General features: G+C 40.8%; 1 protein-coding gene across 1 annotated transcript in view; it reads right to left on the bottom strand.

Moving 5' to 3' along the window:
- scin (scinderin) overlaps positions 1-18,272 on the bottom strand; it is a 57,763-nt gene extending 39,491 nt beyond the window's left edge. Inside the window, exons 1-9 of the mRNA XM_004560968.5 lie at positions 17,988-18,272; positions 11,329-11,483; positions 10,211-10,372; positions 9,193-9,342; positions 5,662-5,754; positions 4,674-4,806; positions 4,469-4,557; positions 4,101-4,316; positions 1,235-1,356 (exon numbers count right to left, since the gene is read on the bottom strand). Coding sequence (XP_004561025.3) covers positions 1,235-1,356; positions 4,101-4,316; positions 4,469-4,557; positions 4,674-4,806; positions 5,662-5,754; positions 9,193-9,342; positions 10,211-10,372; positions 11,329-11,483; positions 17,988-18,180 — 1,313 coding nt within the window. The 5' untranslated portion in view covers positions 18,181-18,272. The remainder of the gene's footprint in view (positions 1-1,234; positions 1,357-4,100; positions 4,317-4,468; positions 4,558-4,673; positions 4,807-5,661; positions 5,755-9,192; positions 9,343-10,210; positions 10,373-11,328; positions 11,484-17,987) is intronic.
- Between the last annotated feature and the right edge of the window lie 397 nt (positions 18,273-18,669).

Below are 18,669 nucleotides of genomic sequence, written 5' to 3'. Positions count from 1 at the left end.
GTAGGCATAACTCAGGATGTCAATTAGTATTTCAACTTCCCTTAATTCTCCCGTTTCAGTTTTTTTTTTTGATACAGTAATCCCTTACTTGTAATTACCTTGTAAATCCCCTTTGTAATTCTGCAAACCTTCTAAAAGGTCCAGTCAGTCTACAAACTGTTGTGATACCCTTGTCTCACAATTTTTTATGCTCAATCATCCAAGTATGGAAATCCCAAAAAGTTGATTCTGCTCACCTGGATGTAGCGTTTTCAGTGGGAGAAATGTTTTGTCACTCATCCAGGTGACTTCTACAGTCTCAGCTGACTGCAGACTACAGGTGCAAGTTTCAGTCATTATGCAAATGTACTGTTTATATGGTTGGGGAACCTGCAATCACCTAAGACCAAAGAAGACACTTGAATGAGTGACTGAACGCTACGTCCAGATGAACAGATTCAACTTTAGGGCTCAGGTTGGTATTTTAATGTCTCCCTCCAAAATATGCTCCCCCAGATTTTATTCCATTGATTGATTTCATTATCACTTTCCTGAAGATGTTTTATTCCCTTGGTCTAATAATGATGTTGGAATTCGATTTTGGATTCTTTGTCCTTTCATCTTGCTTGGTAATGAGAATAGCATACAGAGACTGTTCTCATTCCCGACGCGTAACATACCGCCACGTCCCGAGGCGCTCCATAGGAATGCGAAAGGTAACCTTCCACGTCCCTGTGATACACGCCGGATTGTGGATGGAATCCAATAGGATGATGCTCCCTAACCTAAACCACAACCTTAATCGTGTTAGATAGTGTTTTCCAATCACAATAAATGATTCAGTCCAAAAGGTTCTCATCTTTCCTCCTGTTTCCGAAAGCGTAACATACAGACGATTTGTCGATTTTGTAATATGTTACGTTTTGGGATGAGAACGTGTTGGCATACATATACAGTGAGCAGAGCATAATACGAAGTCTTGATCTGGTCAGTTAGTGGACGGGGCTGCTCAGTTTCAGCTGCTTCAGTGTTAAATACAGAGATAACAGTGAGACTCCACCCCCCTCATATTTTCTGAAAGCAGGGAAATAGCATGGTGTCAAAAGGGCCAGTGACCATGTGGAGTGTGCCCTAAAGGTCGACTAGTCCTGGGGGTGCACCACTTTTTACCAGCATCAGCAGTGACAGGACATTTGGTGGTGAGAATCAGAGCATGTGTATTGGATGCAAAGTAGCTCAGTTTCTGAACTCATACCAGGTGTAGATTATCTGCCCCTTCCTGTAAGTGTACAGGATGATGTAGCAGTCTCCACCGTAGAACTGACCATAGTTCTTAGGATCAACAGGGACCCTACCACTGCTCTCCACCCTCCAGATCTATAAAATGAGAAAAATAAGAATAGTTATTTCTCTAGTAACACCATAATAATTTTCAACAAAAACTGATTTGCTGTTGCAATAGGTCAACTCATCTTCCCTCAAAGCAGTGTTCCTAGTATCATGTGCCAACATGAATCATGTCACCTACAGCCAAATAGCTCCAGAATCAAAGCAAATTAATTTTACTTTATGTAGCACTTTTAAAAACAACAACTGTTGACCAAAGTACTGTACAATAGAATAATCAGATAAAATTTAAAAAGAAAGTAAAATTAAGGATAAGAAAATAATAAAATAATGACAGACCTGACTGGCCTTAAAAGCCAAGGAGTAAAAATGGGCCTTTAGACGAGTTTTAAAAGTATCCAGTGTTGGAGAGGATCTGATATGTAAAGGCAGTTTAGTCCACAGTTTCAGAGCAGTCACAGCAAAAGTCCGATCTCCTCTGTGTTTTAATCTAGACCTAGGGACAACTAGAAGCTCCTGCGAGACCTCAAAGATCTCACTGGAGTGTACCAATTTAGAAGGTAAGACAAGTGCTGAGAAGCCATCTCAGTGATAAGAATAAGACCCATGCTATCAATACATACAGATTACCAGGCATCAGATACTCAGGTGGAATAATAAACTGGCCACACAAGGACATCAATGCCACCAATGTCAAGACATGAAAGCTCCTTATAGTACATGGAGGTCTCCACCTAAAGTTCACTGAGGCTCAAAGAGCAACAGCAGTTTCAGAGCCACAGTCTGAAGCACACCTATAGCCCCTCGTGCTTCTGTTTTCTTCTCTCCTTCTTTCTGATGATTGCCACCACTACCACAACTGCTGTCTTCTTCTCCGTGTTAACTAGTTGGCTGCCCAGCAGCTGCTTGTCAATTTTCAGTGTAATTTAATTTTATTTACAATACCGCTCAAAGGTTTTAGAAAACCCCAATTTTTCCAGTTATTTATTGCAATTCATGTCGTTCAAGTCCAATGAATAGTTTGAAATGGTACAAAGGTAAGTGGTGAACTGCCAGAGGTTAAAATAAAAGGTAAGGTTGCCCAAAACTGAAAAAAAGTACATTTCAGAATTACATTAAAAGGTTTTTCAGGGAACACAACATGGGCCAACAGTTTAAATCTGTTCTGCAGCAAAGGAGTTTGATCAAGCTTTGAAAGCTGGTGCTGCTAATTCCTACAGATGTTCCAACTTCTCTGGATGACTTCCAACGCGCTCTGTCTGCATGAAAGCAGTGTTGGAGCACACTGTGGCATCATACCCTTGTGAGCATCAGTCGAACAGTACTGCAGAAAGTAGTGTGTTGCTACAAAAATAGCGAGAAAAAGGCAATTAACATTGGAAGAGAGACAGACCATCACTTATAAATGTAGGTCTGTCCTACAGAGAAACTGCAATGTAAGTCAAGGTGTCAGTGAGTCCAGTTTCCTTCACCATCAAAAGGCTCAGAAGCTGGAGCAAACTGCAGGTTTGACAGGATGAGTTGCAGCAAGAAAGCCATCCCTAAGATGGCAGAATAAGACAAAGAGGCTTGTCTGGGCCATGAAACACTGCGACTGGGCTACTGAAGACTGGAAGAAGGTATTATGGACTGATGAATCAAAGTTTGAAATCTTCGATTCATCACGCAGCATCTTTGTAGGCCGTCGAGTAGGTGAAAGGACGGGTCCACTTGGTCTATAAACTGATTCCATGATTTATTTGATTCCAATTGCTTATTGGTACTATGCTTTCATTTCAGAGTGCAATGAGACATTAAACTGCATAATTCTCAATAAAAATCTGGAAAAATGGGGGTGTTCTAAAACTTTCGACTGGTAGTGTAAGTCTCACCATTTGAACACTGTCTTATCCCCAATGTCATCAGTAGTCTTTAAGCACAAATGAACCAGGATTCTGATGCATGCTCAGGTACTTGATTTCACACACCTGTGGCCATGAAAGCTATTGGAACGCCTGAATTCAACGGTTTAGATGGACGAGTGAATATTTTTAGTAGTAAAGTGTGTATGTATCTTAGTGCCTTGAGGCAATTGTTGTTTGGTGCTATATGAATAAAACTGAATTGAACTGAATTTTTTTTACAGGTCCACAACACAGAAATGAAGATTTATTTTTTTTATTCTTTTATTTTTTGTGGGAAATTGTTACTGTGTCTCCACAGTATTCCTGGTAAAACAGGAAAAAACAAAAACGGTCGGATTAACCACGTTACCCCAAAGACGGTGAACTCTAAAGAGAAAATGATAAAGGTAACAAGTGAAGCACCAGCATAGTTTCACATGGACACTACTTTTAGAGTTCTAGGGAGCTTGGAAAGAAAGAGACAGGACTTCTTTCAGTTTCTTCTTCTTCTTCAGTTCTAAAACCAAATGGTGGAGAGTCTCAGGTATTTAAACCCTAGTGGGTGTTGTGCCTTAAGAGGGTTGTTGACCAACTATCGATCATGTGCATCATCACATGAGCCAAGGTTTGGAAAGGGTGTGGGTCATTATCAGCAGAGGTTTCGGGTGAAACCACTGTGAGACCTTGCCTCACCCTATCGGGATCAAATCACACAAGATGTGAGTGAGCGTTAAGACCACTTCGACAGGACAAGAGTCACCTGTACATCTGCACTTAAAGGTAAGGATCACTCTTTCTTTCTTTCTTTTCTTCAAGAAACTTTAAAAAGTCCAGATTACCACGACCTCGATGACTGAGAACATACACAGACATACAGTACAGTTCATTCACCTGTGTTTCTCCACTCCCATCATCCACCATGTTATACTGAGCTGCCATGTGGTGGGACTCATGAAGTTTTGAGGCATCAAACTCAACTTGCTGAATCTTGGCAACCTTCTCAGTGGTGAACACCTTCCCAAAACCCTCACTCTGATCTCTCTCCTTCCAGTCCAGGAAGAACTGCTTGAACATGGGAGTCTCTCCTCCTTCTGGAAGCACCTGAATCTGCAGGACCATCAGGAGGAACATCACTGGAACTATTTCCATTTCCAATACAGGATAGTTTTCCAATAGTCCTGTACTTTTACTTACAGGAAACTTTCAAAGAATAATGTGAAAATATGTCCAGTTTCCATGAAGTGAAACTGAAAGTAAACCTGTGTGTTTGCTGGGTAGCCCATCTGCTTGATGAAGTTCTCAGCTGTTTTCATGGCCTCTTTTCTTTCATTGGGATTAGCATTATGTCCTGCAGGAAAAAAATAGATGAAATCAATGCTGATATGAAACTGGGTAGCTTATTTCACTTATAACAAGCCATTCAAAGCAAGTCCCAGAATCTCTTAGCTAACACTGTTTGAGCACCTTTCCATACAAATATCATTTTGTTTTTGCCGTGATCCAGGATGAAGCATTCATCTGATAGTAGGTCACTCTGCAGGAAGGGGTTTTCTTCCTTCACAACAGTCACTGTCATGGATCCTGATGCATCAGACACCTGGTAATAATAATAATAATAATAATAAAAAGTTATATGATGGTTCTTGACTTCATTTAAGAATTTGTGCAAATGTTAGATAGAAAACAAACAGAAAAAGTTCTTATATGAATGTGTTTAAATGTGTGAATGATGCAGAGGTGGAGTACAAATACTCTGTTACTGTACTTAAGTAGAATTTTCTGGTATCTGTACTTTACTTGAGTAGTTATTATTCTGACAACTTTTTACTTTTACTCCCTACATCTTTAAGCAAATCTCTACTTTCTACTTTTTCATTTTCAAAACGTTATTTTTGGTTTAAGGGATTTGAGGGGAGTTATTATTTCATGTCATTGCGGGCCATCAAACTGATTTGACAGTAACAGTAACTCATTAAGGCAGTCGTGTTTGCATATTAACCACCAGGGACTGTTGTACAAAAAGAAGTGAAAGATGCAAAACTGTGTGTCAAAGTCAGGCGATGAAGTGGCGTCTTGTTGTTTTGTTTGGGGTTTTTTTTGCACACCAGAGCGACTGCAGGTGTCCATAAGTTGCGGTTGCGACACTTCAGCATCTAGCTAGATTTAGAGACATGCAAGCATAAAGGGAGTAATACTTTTTAAGTGGGAGGTAATTTCAAATATAATGTTTCTATCAGCTCAACAAACACAAACAGTTTGTGTGCAGTATGCCTCACAGAGTGTTGCAGCTAAAGGTCCAGCTGCTGTATCTGCTGTTGCTGTGTAGCTGTGTATCATCAGCAACAGCTAGCAGGATTCAGAGTTATGACAGTGTTTGGGGAAACATTCTAACTATTAGACAAAAAAGATCTTTGTCAATTTTTTTCAGTGTTTGTTGATGATAATACTGTACCATATATAGTTTAGCCATCTTTCTGTTAGACATGTCTGCCTCTGTGTCATCATCATCACCTCCCTCTGACAGCGGTGGCTTGTCTCCAAGAACCTGTCCAACACCAGAAAAAAGCAAAAAAAAAAAAAAGAAGAAGTGAAACAATTAATGCTTCCAGTAAATCCAAAAATAAACAATTCAACCAAAGCATAAATATAGCAAACTATAAACAAGCATAAAAGAAATAAAAATGAGTTGAAAACATGAATTGAATGCACATGTGAAAAAACTAGTGAATGTTTTGCACTATGGTATTTATATGTAGATTTATCAACTTATGTTTTCTGAAGCAACACACAAAAAACGAATAAAACACAAATATCTGTCAGCATTAGGTGTTTAGTCTACAGTTCAAACATATATTTCTTGTTTGATTTCAAGTCCACTGCTAATGTAGAGACGCACCCCCCCCCCCCCCCCCCCCCTCGCCAAAAAAACCTAGCTCTGTCTTTCTCCAACAAAATAGGGGGCTAACTGTACTTCACACAAAAATGAAGAAATTAGAAGTGCAAATGTTTATTAGCTATCGAAAAGGGTGGGACCAGACAGTCATCCATAATCCCGTCAGGGCCTCGGGCCTGTAGTCATTTAGCCCTGTGATGGTGGACTTCTTTGGTGGAGTGTGTGAAGCAGGAGGGAGCACAGTTCCAGAGATCTGTTAATAATCCAGGTGAAGATTGGGGGCCAGTTGGTCACACAGATTTTCAGGCTCAAGGGGGGCATGTCGTCAGATCCTGGAGCCTTTCTGGTCTTCTGTCTCTGCAAGTGTAGACCCACGTCTTCCTCACAGATCTTTAGTGCAGGTAGGGAGTCAGAGGGCGGGGGTGTGTGGGGGGAATTGAGACTGCAGGTAGTCTTTTTGTGTAGGTGTGAGTTGAGGGTGAGCAGATGGGATTTTTAGGGGGTTGTCTTTAAAATCTGCAGTAGAAGGTGTTAAGGTCATGAGCAACCAGGGCTAGGGGAGGGACTCTTGTATTTGGTGATGTGCTGCAGGCCTCTCCAAACGGATTCTGGGTCACTGGCTGAGAAGCTGTTCGTTTTCTTTAGCTTTCTTTAGCTCCTCTTAGCTACCCTGATCTCCTTGCTCAGCTTGTTGGGAAACAGCCCAATGAGGTCCATGCACTCACATGGTCATGAAAAGAAAGAAAAACCATTAAATGAGAAGTTGTGTCCAAACTTTTGACAGGTAGCGTATACCAATACCTGGTAGTGGTATACGCTATATGGACCTATAGTGTATATAGAACATATACATGTACAGTGGCGGTCCTAGCCTGTTTGGCGCCCCGGGCGAACACTCCCTCTGCCCCCCCCCCCCCCCCCACACACACACACACACACCACACTCACATAAAACATATTAAGGATTATACATTAACATAAAACTGTTGTTGGAACCATACTGAATTTCACCAGAGAAACACACACACACACCTGTATCTTTAGCTCGTTTCTCCTCCTCTTCTTTTCTCCTTTTTCTAAACTGAGCACCTGATGGCTTTGAACTTTTCTTGTCCATCTTGGTTTTAATTTTGCACTCCAGTATGAACACAAATCCCCCAACACGAGGATCACCACAACATAACCTAAAAGACCTACACCTTAGTTCACAGATTCACTTTGTCTAGGGTTTATTTCTGAGATTTCACACAACCCAGGATTCAAATCATGAATACATGATGGGCTTGGATTTACAGCATTATAAATGAAATGCGCTCTATCTGGAAGCAGCCGGCCCCTCCCCTTTCGACGGGTTGTGTGAGACTTTAAATCATCAACTGTAAATTATAAATTTTAAATTGTTATTGATCCTTTACCCCGAGTCCTAAAGTGTGTATTTATTTTCTTACTCTTCTTATATTTATTGTTTGTTTACTTGCACTGCTGTAGCTGGAGCTTTGTCGTCTCGTGTCTCTATATACTGGACTGTATGTAGCGGAGATGACAATAAACTTTACTTTGACTTCAGCAGCGAGCAGGCGCACCGAGGGCTCTCGTGCTCACTTTTCGCGTATAGAACTTCAAAAAAACATCGATGCAAATTATAAGTCTGTATCATGATGTCTGGTGTTTTCGTGTTTGTTGTTTTGTTTTATTTTGTTTTATTTTGCGAGTTGGTTATTAGATGCTGCTCCAGCCAGTCAGAGAATCCCCCGCCACCCCACCCCCTCCTCCCTGTGCCGCAAGCAGCAGACGCACCTCGCAAACGGAGGGCGATAGAAAACCAATCGGTGCCTATGCCATCCCCACTATGCACTGGCATGACGTCGATGCCCGTGATGCCGTCCCCCACCACGATGCCGCCCCGGGCAACTGCCCGTGTCGCCCGTATCAATAACCGCTACTGTACATGTACTATAGTACATGTACATGTACTATAGTACATGTACATGTACATTCATGACTATTTACATTGTAGATTCTCATCAAAACTAACTATGAATGCACACATATGGAATTATGTGGTAAATAAAAAAAGTGTGAAATAATTCAAAGCATGTTTTATATTTTAGATTCTCTAAAGTAGCCACTCTTTGCTTTGATTGCTGCTTTGCTCACTCTCGGCATTCTCTCTCTTCATGAGGTCGTCACCTGAAATGGTTTCCAACAGTCCTGAAGGAGTTCAGAGATGCTGAGCTCTTGTTGTTCCTCCATCTCATCCCAAACCATCCCCACTGGGTTTAGGTCAGGTGACTGTGGAGGCCAGACTGTGGAGGCAGCACTCCATCTCTCCCTCAGTTTTGAATAAATCCCCAACAGTGTCACCAGCAAAGCCCCCGACACCATCACACCTCCTCATGCTTCACGGTGGGAACCTTGCATGTAGAGACCATCATTCACCGTTCTGTGTCGCACAAACACACGGCAGGTGGAACCAAAGATCTCAGCTGTGGACTCATCATCAGATGAATGTATCCTCAGCAGCAGAGGGACTGTTGGTCTTCCTTTCCTGGGGCGTCCTCATGTCAGACAGTTTAATTGTAGCACTTGATGGTTTTTGCGACTGCACTTGGTCAAATAGCTCTCACACAGCCTGGAGGTTGCTTTTTCCGGACTGACTGACCTTCAGTCCTTACAGTAATGATGAACTGTTGTTTCTCTTTACTTAGCTGATTGGTTCTCGCCATAATATGATTTCTAACAGTTGTCAAACAGAGCTGTCAGCTGTGCACCAACCCGACTTCTGCACAACAGAACTGATGGTCCCAACCCCATTAAGAAGGCAAGAAACTCCACAAATGAACCCTGACAGGCTCACCTGTGAGGGGAAACCATTTCAGGTGGACTACATCATGAAGGCCAAGAGTTTGCAGCACTGTCAACAAAGTAGTCTTCAGTATGTATCTACAATGTACAAAGCAGTTAAAATAATAATAAAAAAACCAAAACATTGAATGACAAGGTGTGTCCAAACTTTAGACTGGTAGTGTATATGTTTAGAACAGGAAACCCAAATGCAAAATAACTTAACAGCCATAAAATAGGACTTACATCTGTTAACTTTGATGGTTCACTTCCTTCTTCTACGACTATCACTTCTGCACGAGCATTCCTTTCGTTGTCACGGATACCCCTGGCCACTTGTGTTGCCTTCAGTCGCTCATACTTGTTACACTTGGATCCACACCACTGGTAGATCTTCTGCTGACACAACAACAGTTAGACAAGGCAATGAAACTTGGCTCTGGGCCCTATTTAATTTACACTCTCCCTGCAGATACACATAGTGTCTACATATACTATATCTGCCTTCACACGCATATGAACTTGAGTAACATCCCATTCTTTATCTTTAGGGTTTAATATAGCTCCACAGGTTTTAAGAGTGTTTTTATATTTTTGACCATTCATCCAGAAGCACATTTGTGAGGTCAAATACTGATGTTGGCTCACAGTCTCCCCTCTAATTTATTCCAAAGCTGTTTTATCAGCTTTGGATACACCATCAGTCTTCCTGCATTTGGCAAAATGCAGCCAGTTCCATGTTCCTGGCAATGCCAAACCCAGACTTGCCAGTGAGATTACCAGATGGAGAAATGGGATTCATCGATCCAGAGAACATATCTTCCCTGCTCTTTGTGATGTAACGCTTGAATGTGGCTGACCCAGCTCTATGATTTTGGGTGGCCTTCCACTTTGTGGGTCAGTACACCACTAGTCGCATAAGTGGCATCCTGTACCATAATACAATGTCCTGAGCTTCTGAAATTGACCCTTTTATTATTATTATTATTATTATTATTATTATTTTACAAAAAAAACCCCTTTTTTAATACTTATAAGTAGAGAGGGTGCCTTTGTCCTAAATCCAGATTTGGGTGCTCGTTCTACAGAAGTGGGGCCTGGAAGCTGAAGGCTCTGGCTCCCGTTCTGTTTTTAGATACACTAGAATTACAAGTCAACCTGCATTTTTAGAACAAAGTGCTCTGATGAGGTGACAGTACCATTAGGTACAATGAGTGATAATGAAATACTTTTGGCAGTATAGTATATACCAGTTTGTCCTTACATCTCCAAGGTCAATGATGAAGCAGTCTCCACTGTTGAAGCTGGACCAACTGAAGGGGACTTGGGTGGCTCTGACAACACGCCGACCCTTGACATGTAGAAGTCTCTGTGCTGTAAGATCATTGGTGACCACATGGTTGAAACCTGAGGCCACACCCCCTGTCTGTGGACAGAGAACATATTATGCTGTCAACCTTCTCTGTTTACACTGCACTGTCACTTCTCTTTCTTACTCTCTCTTGCTGTTTCTTTCCAGTCATTGTTCCCAAATATAATGTAGCAGGGTTTGCAGAGTACAACGTTATGGTATAAAGTCAACGTAAAAAATATATCTGGCTAGTTAATAAAGGACAAAAAAAATCAAGTGGTCTGTAAAGTCATATTTTTGAGCCTACAGTAACAATAAACTTTAAATTGCAAAAGCCAGCTAGTGACAATTTCTAAATGGTATGCATGGTATAAGTTGTATACTACTTTGGTTACCTAAGGCAAGGTGTAAGTGAGGGTTGAAGTGTCCTTTGTTCTTTAAATGCACTCAAAGCACAAACGACACTCTTTTGAGGACGCCACATCTTGGACTAAGAAAACAGATGGTTTAAAAAGGAAAAAGCCATTTTCCCCTTTCAAAGTCCAAAGTCAAAAAACCTTCACTATACAGAGGTAGTGGCTGACAACACCATCAGCCACCACCCACACAGTCTTGAGAGCCAGGGGCTTCAATGCCCACTCACACATGCCCTTAGGTGACTTCAATGGGCCACATGATGGGGTGGGGCAGGGTGGTTTCATCCTTAACTTCCTTTGACATACACCCTTATCCCCACCATGGCTCATGTGATGCCTCACGTGATTAACAGGTCATGGACAACGACTGTCAGAACCACTAAAGTTACATAATCATATTTTTAATTCTGTTTGAGAATATAGACCATATTTGTTTTTCTACTATGGGCACAGCAGAGAACAGTCCTCCTGCAAGATGATAGTTTAAATAACCATATGTTCCTCCATGAACTGAATGCAATGATGACGTTGGCACTTGTGGTTCAGGAGCTTTAGACATCTAGAATTGTAATTAAAAGATCAGCATGTTGCAGCAGAGCTCATGAATGAACATACTTTGTAAGTGAGCCCTCCTTTGAAGTAGCTGGTGAAGGCAGTTGACTCAACCCCCTGTAGTTCTCGGTACTGGACTGGCTTTCCACCCAAGTAATCATCCAACTGCACAGTAAAGATGGCTGCAGCAGTGCTCTCATCCTGGCTGCACTCGTTTCCTGTCAATAATAAATAAGGACAGTGAGAAAGTAGTTAAGCAATCCAACTGTATGTTGAAGTAAACTGCTGAATGTCATAAGGTGTTATTCCGGATGGACCAGAGCCTCCTGCCTCCATCTGGTCCATCAGGCATGGAGTGACTCAAAAAGTTTATTTCTGGGGTGGATGGTGTCAACAGGGATCTCTTTTGCCTGCCCCGGGGCCAGGGAAACATTTAGGTTTTGGAAGAGAAAGCACATTGCTGCCAATCAACTTGTGAGCAGAGCAGGTGATGTGCTGTATTCTGCCATTGTCTCTGGCAGTGCCAGCAGCAAATTGTTATGGAGGAATTGAGGATGGCTTCAGTAATGAAGAAGCAGAAGTGCACCATCACTGACAGGTTGAACTTCTTCGGCTGCTACAAGAAAAATGTCCTTTAATGTGCTGTTTTGATGAGCTTCCCACTGCAGATCCTGGGAAGATGATGGTTCCCAGGAAGTGGAAAGACTTCACAGTGACCACAGGTCAGTCGAGCAGACTCATGGTGGCCTGGTTTCATTCTGAAATTCACAGTCGCCTCCACTGTTCTGTCAGCATAGGTCTCCACCTTGTTACTGAATCATGGCTACCTGAAGGGCCTGATACGCATCACCATTATGGTAAAATGAAAACAGTTGAAACCGTTCCTACATAAAACTCTTGACAGTTACCTGAAAAACACATTATTGTTTGTTAAAACTTGTGAACCTAAATGCCTGCCAATGCGGTGCAACCAGGGCCATCCTGAAATTCACAAGAGTGTGATCTGGGGTTTTTGACATTGTACTTAACTGGACACTCATCCTGCAACTCTGCCTGTGTGTGCTTCGGGTCCTGCCAGACCAGCTGCTGGCACAGATGCTGGTGGAGCTCACCGTGATGCACGGGGACTAAGTGGTGGTGGCCCAGACCAAGTGCCAGATGCAATTGCTAGAGCAGCTTCACAGGAGACGACACTCTAAGATCAGCCTTTGTGATAACAATTGATGGTCACATGATGACTTATCACTGACATTTCCATTTGTGATGGTTAGGAACAGATTATACCTAGTGAGCTGTGACAACTGAACACAGGTCGAACACACTCAGTGTGTCTGACTCAGTAAAAGAGGCTCTCTGTGGGGAACCCCTGCTCCACACACCTAATTTTCCTTTCCTTTTATTCTGCATAAAGACGTTTTGAACACATCACTGTTTTGTCCTTGCAGGTAAGGGGGGTTGATGGCTCTGTTGTGTACATCAGGCAGAAACTGTCTGAGAGAGGCCTGTGCCTGTCTGTTCAGACCATGCATAATGGTTCCACTGAAAGATGCCAGTGCCTAGATCACCCAGTGGCATCTCGCCCTCCAGCCATTTAAGTTCGAGGTGGTCTATAGGCCGGGGACACGGTGGTGGCTGATTTCCTCTCCTGCTCACAGAGAGGGGAGTAGACATGGCCGAGTGGCTCCCTGGCCTCGTTCAAATGGTAGAGGTATGTGACCGTGGTGTGGTCTGAGGCTCCGATGCAGAGGAGTGGTGGTGCAGTGGGTTCAGCAGGCAGTGCCCTGGAGACTCGCAGGGCAGCTGGGACTGATTATTTAATCACACGCTCTCTGTTTTAGTGGTAAACTGGGATAGGAGGAAAAGAGCAGTGTTGGAGTGAATAAACTGAGCTAGAGATACAGTGACTAAAAAGTCGAAGTATCACAAGAGTGTGATTTATTGTTGTTGATATTATAAATAAATGGACTCTCACCCTGCAACTCGGGTCCTTGTCTCAATGGACAAGCCCCCAAACTAACACTGCTATCTGCCCCTGGTGGGTTAGGGAGACTTCATGTTGACATTATGAACTTGGTGAAGTTATGAATAATGCTGACATTCTCTCCAGACTTTTGCCCGGATAGAAAAGAAACATCCCAGACAAAGCTGAGACAGCAGCTGAATCAACATGAGAAGGAAATGTCAACAAAGAGTGAACTGTCAGAATAAGACAAGCATGACAAGTTGCTGGTTAAAGCTGCACACTACCAATACAAACTTTGTCAAAGAGTAAAGCTACTGGAGATTTCTTTGTGTCTAAGTCAAAAGAATAATGCTGTCAGCCCAGTGCTAGAAAATAACATGGAACCATTAGAGGAAGAATTACTTGTAGAGCGTAAACAGAAGTCTTACCATAATAGTGGTAAAACTACTACTAGCGTTGTGATAATTGTACAAGAACAATTTATTGAAAAATAGCAGTCTGTTACATAACAGAAAAAAGGGGTGACTGTAACTAAAGAGGCAGAGCAGGTTATCTACTGATGACTGGCTGCTCCAGTCTTGTCACACTAACTATCCTTGGGCATCATATTAACCCAAGCTGCTCTCTGACGCACCCATCACAGTGCCAATGTGTGTGTGAATGTTTGTTCAGCTTGTTTGTTTTCTTAAAGTCACAAAAAAGAAGCTTAGAAAACCCGAGCAGCATTTAGTGCCATCTAGATATAACAACTTGCTTTGTTTGAATGTAACTTTTTAGGAAACAGTGAAAATTGGGTGAAGTGAACCCCTAAGTACAATTAATGTATTTCACTTGATTTTTATGTTTTATTCAATCAGAAAATCAAAGCACACAAATATCCCTCACTTTTATAAACACCCTAAGGATTACAAATATACTCAAGCAAGTCCAGTCATGTTTACATGCTGCCAAACATACACACAGCTCATCTACATATCAGCATAGAAAAAAGAAAATATGTCCATACTATATAGTTTTGTAGGTGTATATCCATCGTTCTTAATGGACAAGCACCAGACAGAATGTTGAGAGTAGAGTAGAGTAGAGTTACTCAGTACACATTTGGTGTTTACTTTCACATTTTGAATTGTTGTCAAAATGGTTCCAATCAAAAACTGTAGGTTGGTGTGGCTCAACATACTTTTGTGCGATGCCTACTGTTTGCAAAGTTGTTGCAAGTGAAGTGTGCAAAAAGGAGGCATGAAGAGATGCGGCACCAAAACTTAAACTAGAGCGCTAAGTGTTGAAGTGTGAACTCATGTACTGTTTGTTACACCATTACAGATTTCTTATATCTATGACATGCTGCTACTGATAACCTATGTGGTGCAGAATGACAAGCCAAAACCAAGAGTGTTTTAGGCTTTTCTTCTTCTCTGCTGCAAATAAATAAAAGCAGTAAGAGCAACGCCACAGCTCAATGTTAAAAAGATAATCAGCTGTTGTCAGTAAATGATTAGTTTGGATATGATCATTGTGTGATTATCAGGGGGATCAGGTAACGCCAGGCGTGAATAATGAGGTGTGGCTATGATGGAGCCGTCAGCTCGAGAAAGGCTTATTCAGGTTTTGGAAACTTTATGGCACACAGCATTAAAGTATATCAAGCTTCATACACACACTTATTGTTAGCATGATGTGTAGTGATTGTATGGAACAAGCGAGGACTGATTTTCTGGCTAAACTTTCCTGAGGTGTGAAGTAGTGGTGACATGTTGCTGAAGAAAGCAAACTGGTACCTTAGTCATTTATCCACAGCAAATTAACAACAAACTTCATATTTTACTGTTGCAATATTTTTTTAACTATGCAAATCAAGCTTGATGGAGTTGGTGACTTTGCAGCACCTTCTCATTGTGATTTTACAACATTTCACTCACTGAACTATTGAGTCACGTAGCCAATAAAGCGTCCTTGAAAATGAAGCAGTGAAGTAACAACAAAAACTAACAATAAGCTTCTACTTGGTCCAGAAGGCATCAGACCAGCATCATATGTGAGTGGGTTACCAATTTATGATGACAGATACTATATATACTGTGTAGTACTCCATGTGTATATTTAATACGTAGCACTTTTCATGAATTAGTCCCAACAGTGAAGTAAACTGCAGGAGGAGGAGGAGCAGCGCAGGGGATGGTCTATACGACAAACCTGACAAAGACAGCATTGTTGGCAGGTATTCTGATAGGACACTACAATATTTTTATAAAGTTTAAGCATTTAGATACACTGTTAAAAAAAACATCTTAAAACAACGGTTATATTCTGGCAGCTCGGGCGCCAAAATACTACCGTAAAATAACAGAAAATAACTTCCTCATAAAAATACAGTTATTTCCAGTAATGACAATACAGTTTGTTGCGCTAATTTTACATGGGATTCTGCCTTTTCCAAGTGCTTTTAGACATTAAATTAGGAACATTTTAACGTGATCAAACAATGGTAAATGGACTGGTTCTTATATAGCGCTTTTCTACTCTTTCTGAGCACTCAAAGCGCTCTACACAACTTGTACATTCACCCATTCACACGCATTTGCACAAGCACATTTTTCTAAGTGCTTTCTAAGTAACATTCACACACACTTTCATACTCCGATGGATGCATCGGAGAGCAATTTGGGGTTAGTATCTTGCCCAAGGATATTTGGGATATTTGCAGACTGGGGAAGCCAGGGATCGAACCACCAACCTTCCGATCAGTAGATGACCCGCTCTACCACCTGAGCTGCAGCCACAATGAAATTACCTATAAACAAGGTCAATGAATGTGGCAATATGAATCATAATACGTAAATGTACAGAAATATACAGTTAATTTAAATAATAATGGATTGCATGCCCTGGGACAGACTGACAGAGGCGAGGCTGCCATATCGCACCATCGGCCCCTCTGGCCGTCACTAGTAGGCGATAGGTGAAGAGTCTTGACCACGGACACAACGACGGAGAGTGTCCGAGCCAGGGCTCGAACCGGCAACCTTCTGATCACAAGGCGAGCTGCCAACTCTTGAGCCACGATCGCCTTGAACAGCAGTGATAATAATACTTATGTGATGTAACACAAGCTTATAGGAATCATGTTATATACTTTTCCATAGCATTACATTTGAATTCAACAGTTCAATCTTTCAAATAACGGACAGATATTTGTGAAATGATGATACATTTGTGAATCTGTATCTAAATATGCATATGTACAGACAGATACATTTAATAACCATGAAAATTATGTTTTATTACATTGCAGTGATTTAACTTTAATTTACATTTGAAATGTGAAATCAGTCTATTTATGTAACTTTAATGATATTCTAGAAGAACAGAACAAAACTAAAATGCAGTAAAATACTTTTATATTAGGATTTGTTCCTATAGTGCTGCCATACACGCAACCTTGTGGTTGTTAGTTCGCATTCATTGGCCGATGCTTAGTGTCATGTTATTATGTGTCCCAACATCCAATGGCATGTCACATTGTTTTCATGGCCACACCCTCACCCCAGGTGCAGAGGCCTATTTCTGTTCAGGAATGTTGTGAATACTTTGAGATTCATATTAATTGCAATTCCTACCTCTACATTTATTTTTTAAAATATATAATTAGCACAGCGTGCAATGTTTTATATGCTTTTTTTTTTTAGTTTTTATTCCTATTAATTATATTTTCACTTGTTACCTCTGAATTATTGAATCAGACCTAGATGACATGAAATTTTCAGCAAAATTATCATTAATTCTCATTAATTTTCGATCATTTTATATATTTTTCCATAGTATTACATTTGAATTAAAAGATCATTCTCTCACATAACAGACAAATATTTGTGAAATTATGATATATTTCTGAATGTATTTTTACAAACTAAATATGCATATGTACAAAAAAATATATTTAAAAAACAAGTAAATATTTACAGTGATGTTATGTTATTTTACCTTTGACATGTAAAATCAGTCTACTTATGTAAATTTAATGATATTCTAGAAAGACAGTACAAAACTGTAAAATATACAGTAAGCTACTTTGACATTACTATTTTCTGGAACAGTTTAGAGTGAAGTTTGTGTTATAGCTGAATGTGGATCATTCAGAAAGCTGTGAGGAAAATTATTTTCTCTGTAAATGCTTTTGCTATCTACACAGCTTCCTAATACAGCAACGCAGTTAGATCACCAACTACATAAGACATTTGTTTGAATAGAAATTAAGAAGGGTTCTTTAACCTGTTGCACATGATAAGAAAACATAAAAGTTATTAAAATTAAAGATGAAAAATGAAAAGTAACAAAAATGATTGTTTATGTTGTGAAAAAAAAATCTAAACAAAATCAGCTGGTCAGAGCAAAAACGATGTTAAAACGTATGTCTGACCTGTATATAAAGCAATATTGTATGATTTTGTATGATTTTGTGATTTCTCAGGGAATAGAGCAGAATCAACTTCACAGGTGTTATAAAGATAGTGTCACATCCTGGCGTTGGTAACTTTGTACATTTGTGGACTTTTTTTTTCTTTCCTTAGAACTTCTAAGGAAGCTCTTGAGTGGTTCCTTGGAATTTAATTTGAGATTTATCTGTTACCCTGGAGGACCCCTCTGAAATAGGACTTCTTCCAATGATAGGTTATTACATCCAATTATAACTCATTTCCCTTATTCTGAGTGGAACAATAAACTGACACAATGAATTAGGTCCAGAGCTTTAGTCACTTACCCAGCCAGTAGTGCAGATGGTAAAAAGAGCTCTCTTTCTTTTTGACAGTGTAGAGAATCACATAAGCATCCCCTGTGTAGAAGCTCCCATGTAAGTTGTCAGGCACAGGGACCAACTCCATATTCTCAATCCTCCAAATCTGCAAGCCAGCTTTCTTGCCTGCTTTGGTGAACTCCTCATGCTCGAGCATCATGTCAAGCTGTTGCAGAGAATCTGACTGAAGAGGTGAAAAGGGTGGATCGTTGAGAGCAGAAACACACTGCCGGCCTGTTCCTGGCTGCTGACTGACTGATAGTGTAGCAGCAATGTTTCAGCTTCTGCTTTTCTCCCCTCTTAATACACACAAAGTGGGCGTGTCCTGTCAACATACACCAGCATTCTCAAACACACATGCCCGAGAAAAGTGGCTCAGTTCCAGATCACATACAAACTCATCTGCTTTTCTGTAACCACAGAAAAACTGTCAAGCTTGTTAGTAGTAAAACTAGAATTGTGACCTGAAACTGTCTCCTTGCAGATTATTGTTTTTTCAATAGCAGTCTTTTAGGAAAAAAGTTTGTGGCATGAAATGTGGAGAATGTGGGGAGAAATTAATAGGGTAGTATCTTTAAAAAATAACAGAAATACAAAGACATGCTTAACAGAGTGCAGCACAGAGCAGGTGCATTTCAAGCACACATGC

Source organism: Maylandia zebra, linkage group LG22 (genome assembly GCF_041146795.1).
Source record: "Maylandia zebra isolate NMK-2024a linkage group LG22, Mzebra_GT3a, whole genome shotgun sequence".
Lineage (NCBI taxonomy): Eukaryota > Metazoa > Chordata > Actinopteri > Cichliformes > Cichlidae > Maylandia > Maylandia zebra.
Note: the sequence above shows the minus strand (reverse complement) of the source record. Positions and strands in the feature narration are given on the sequence as shown.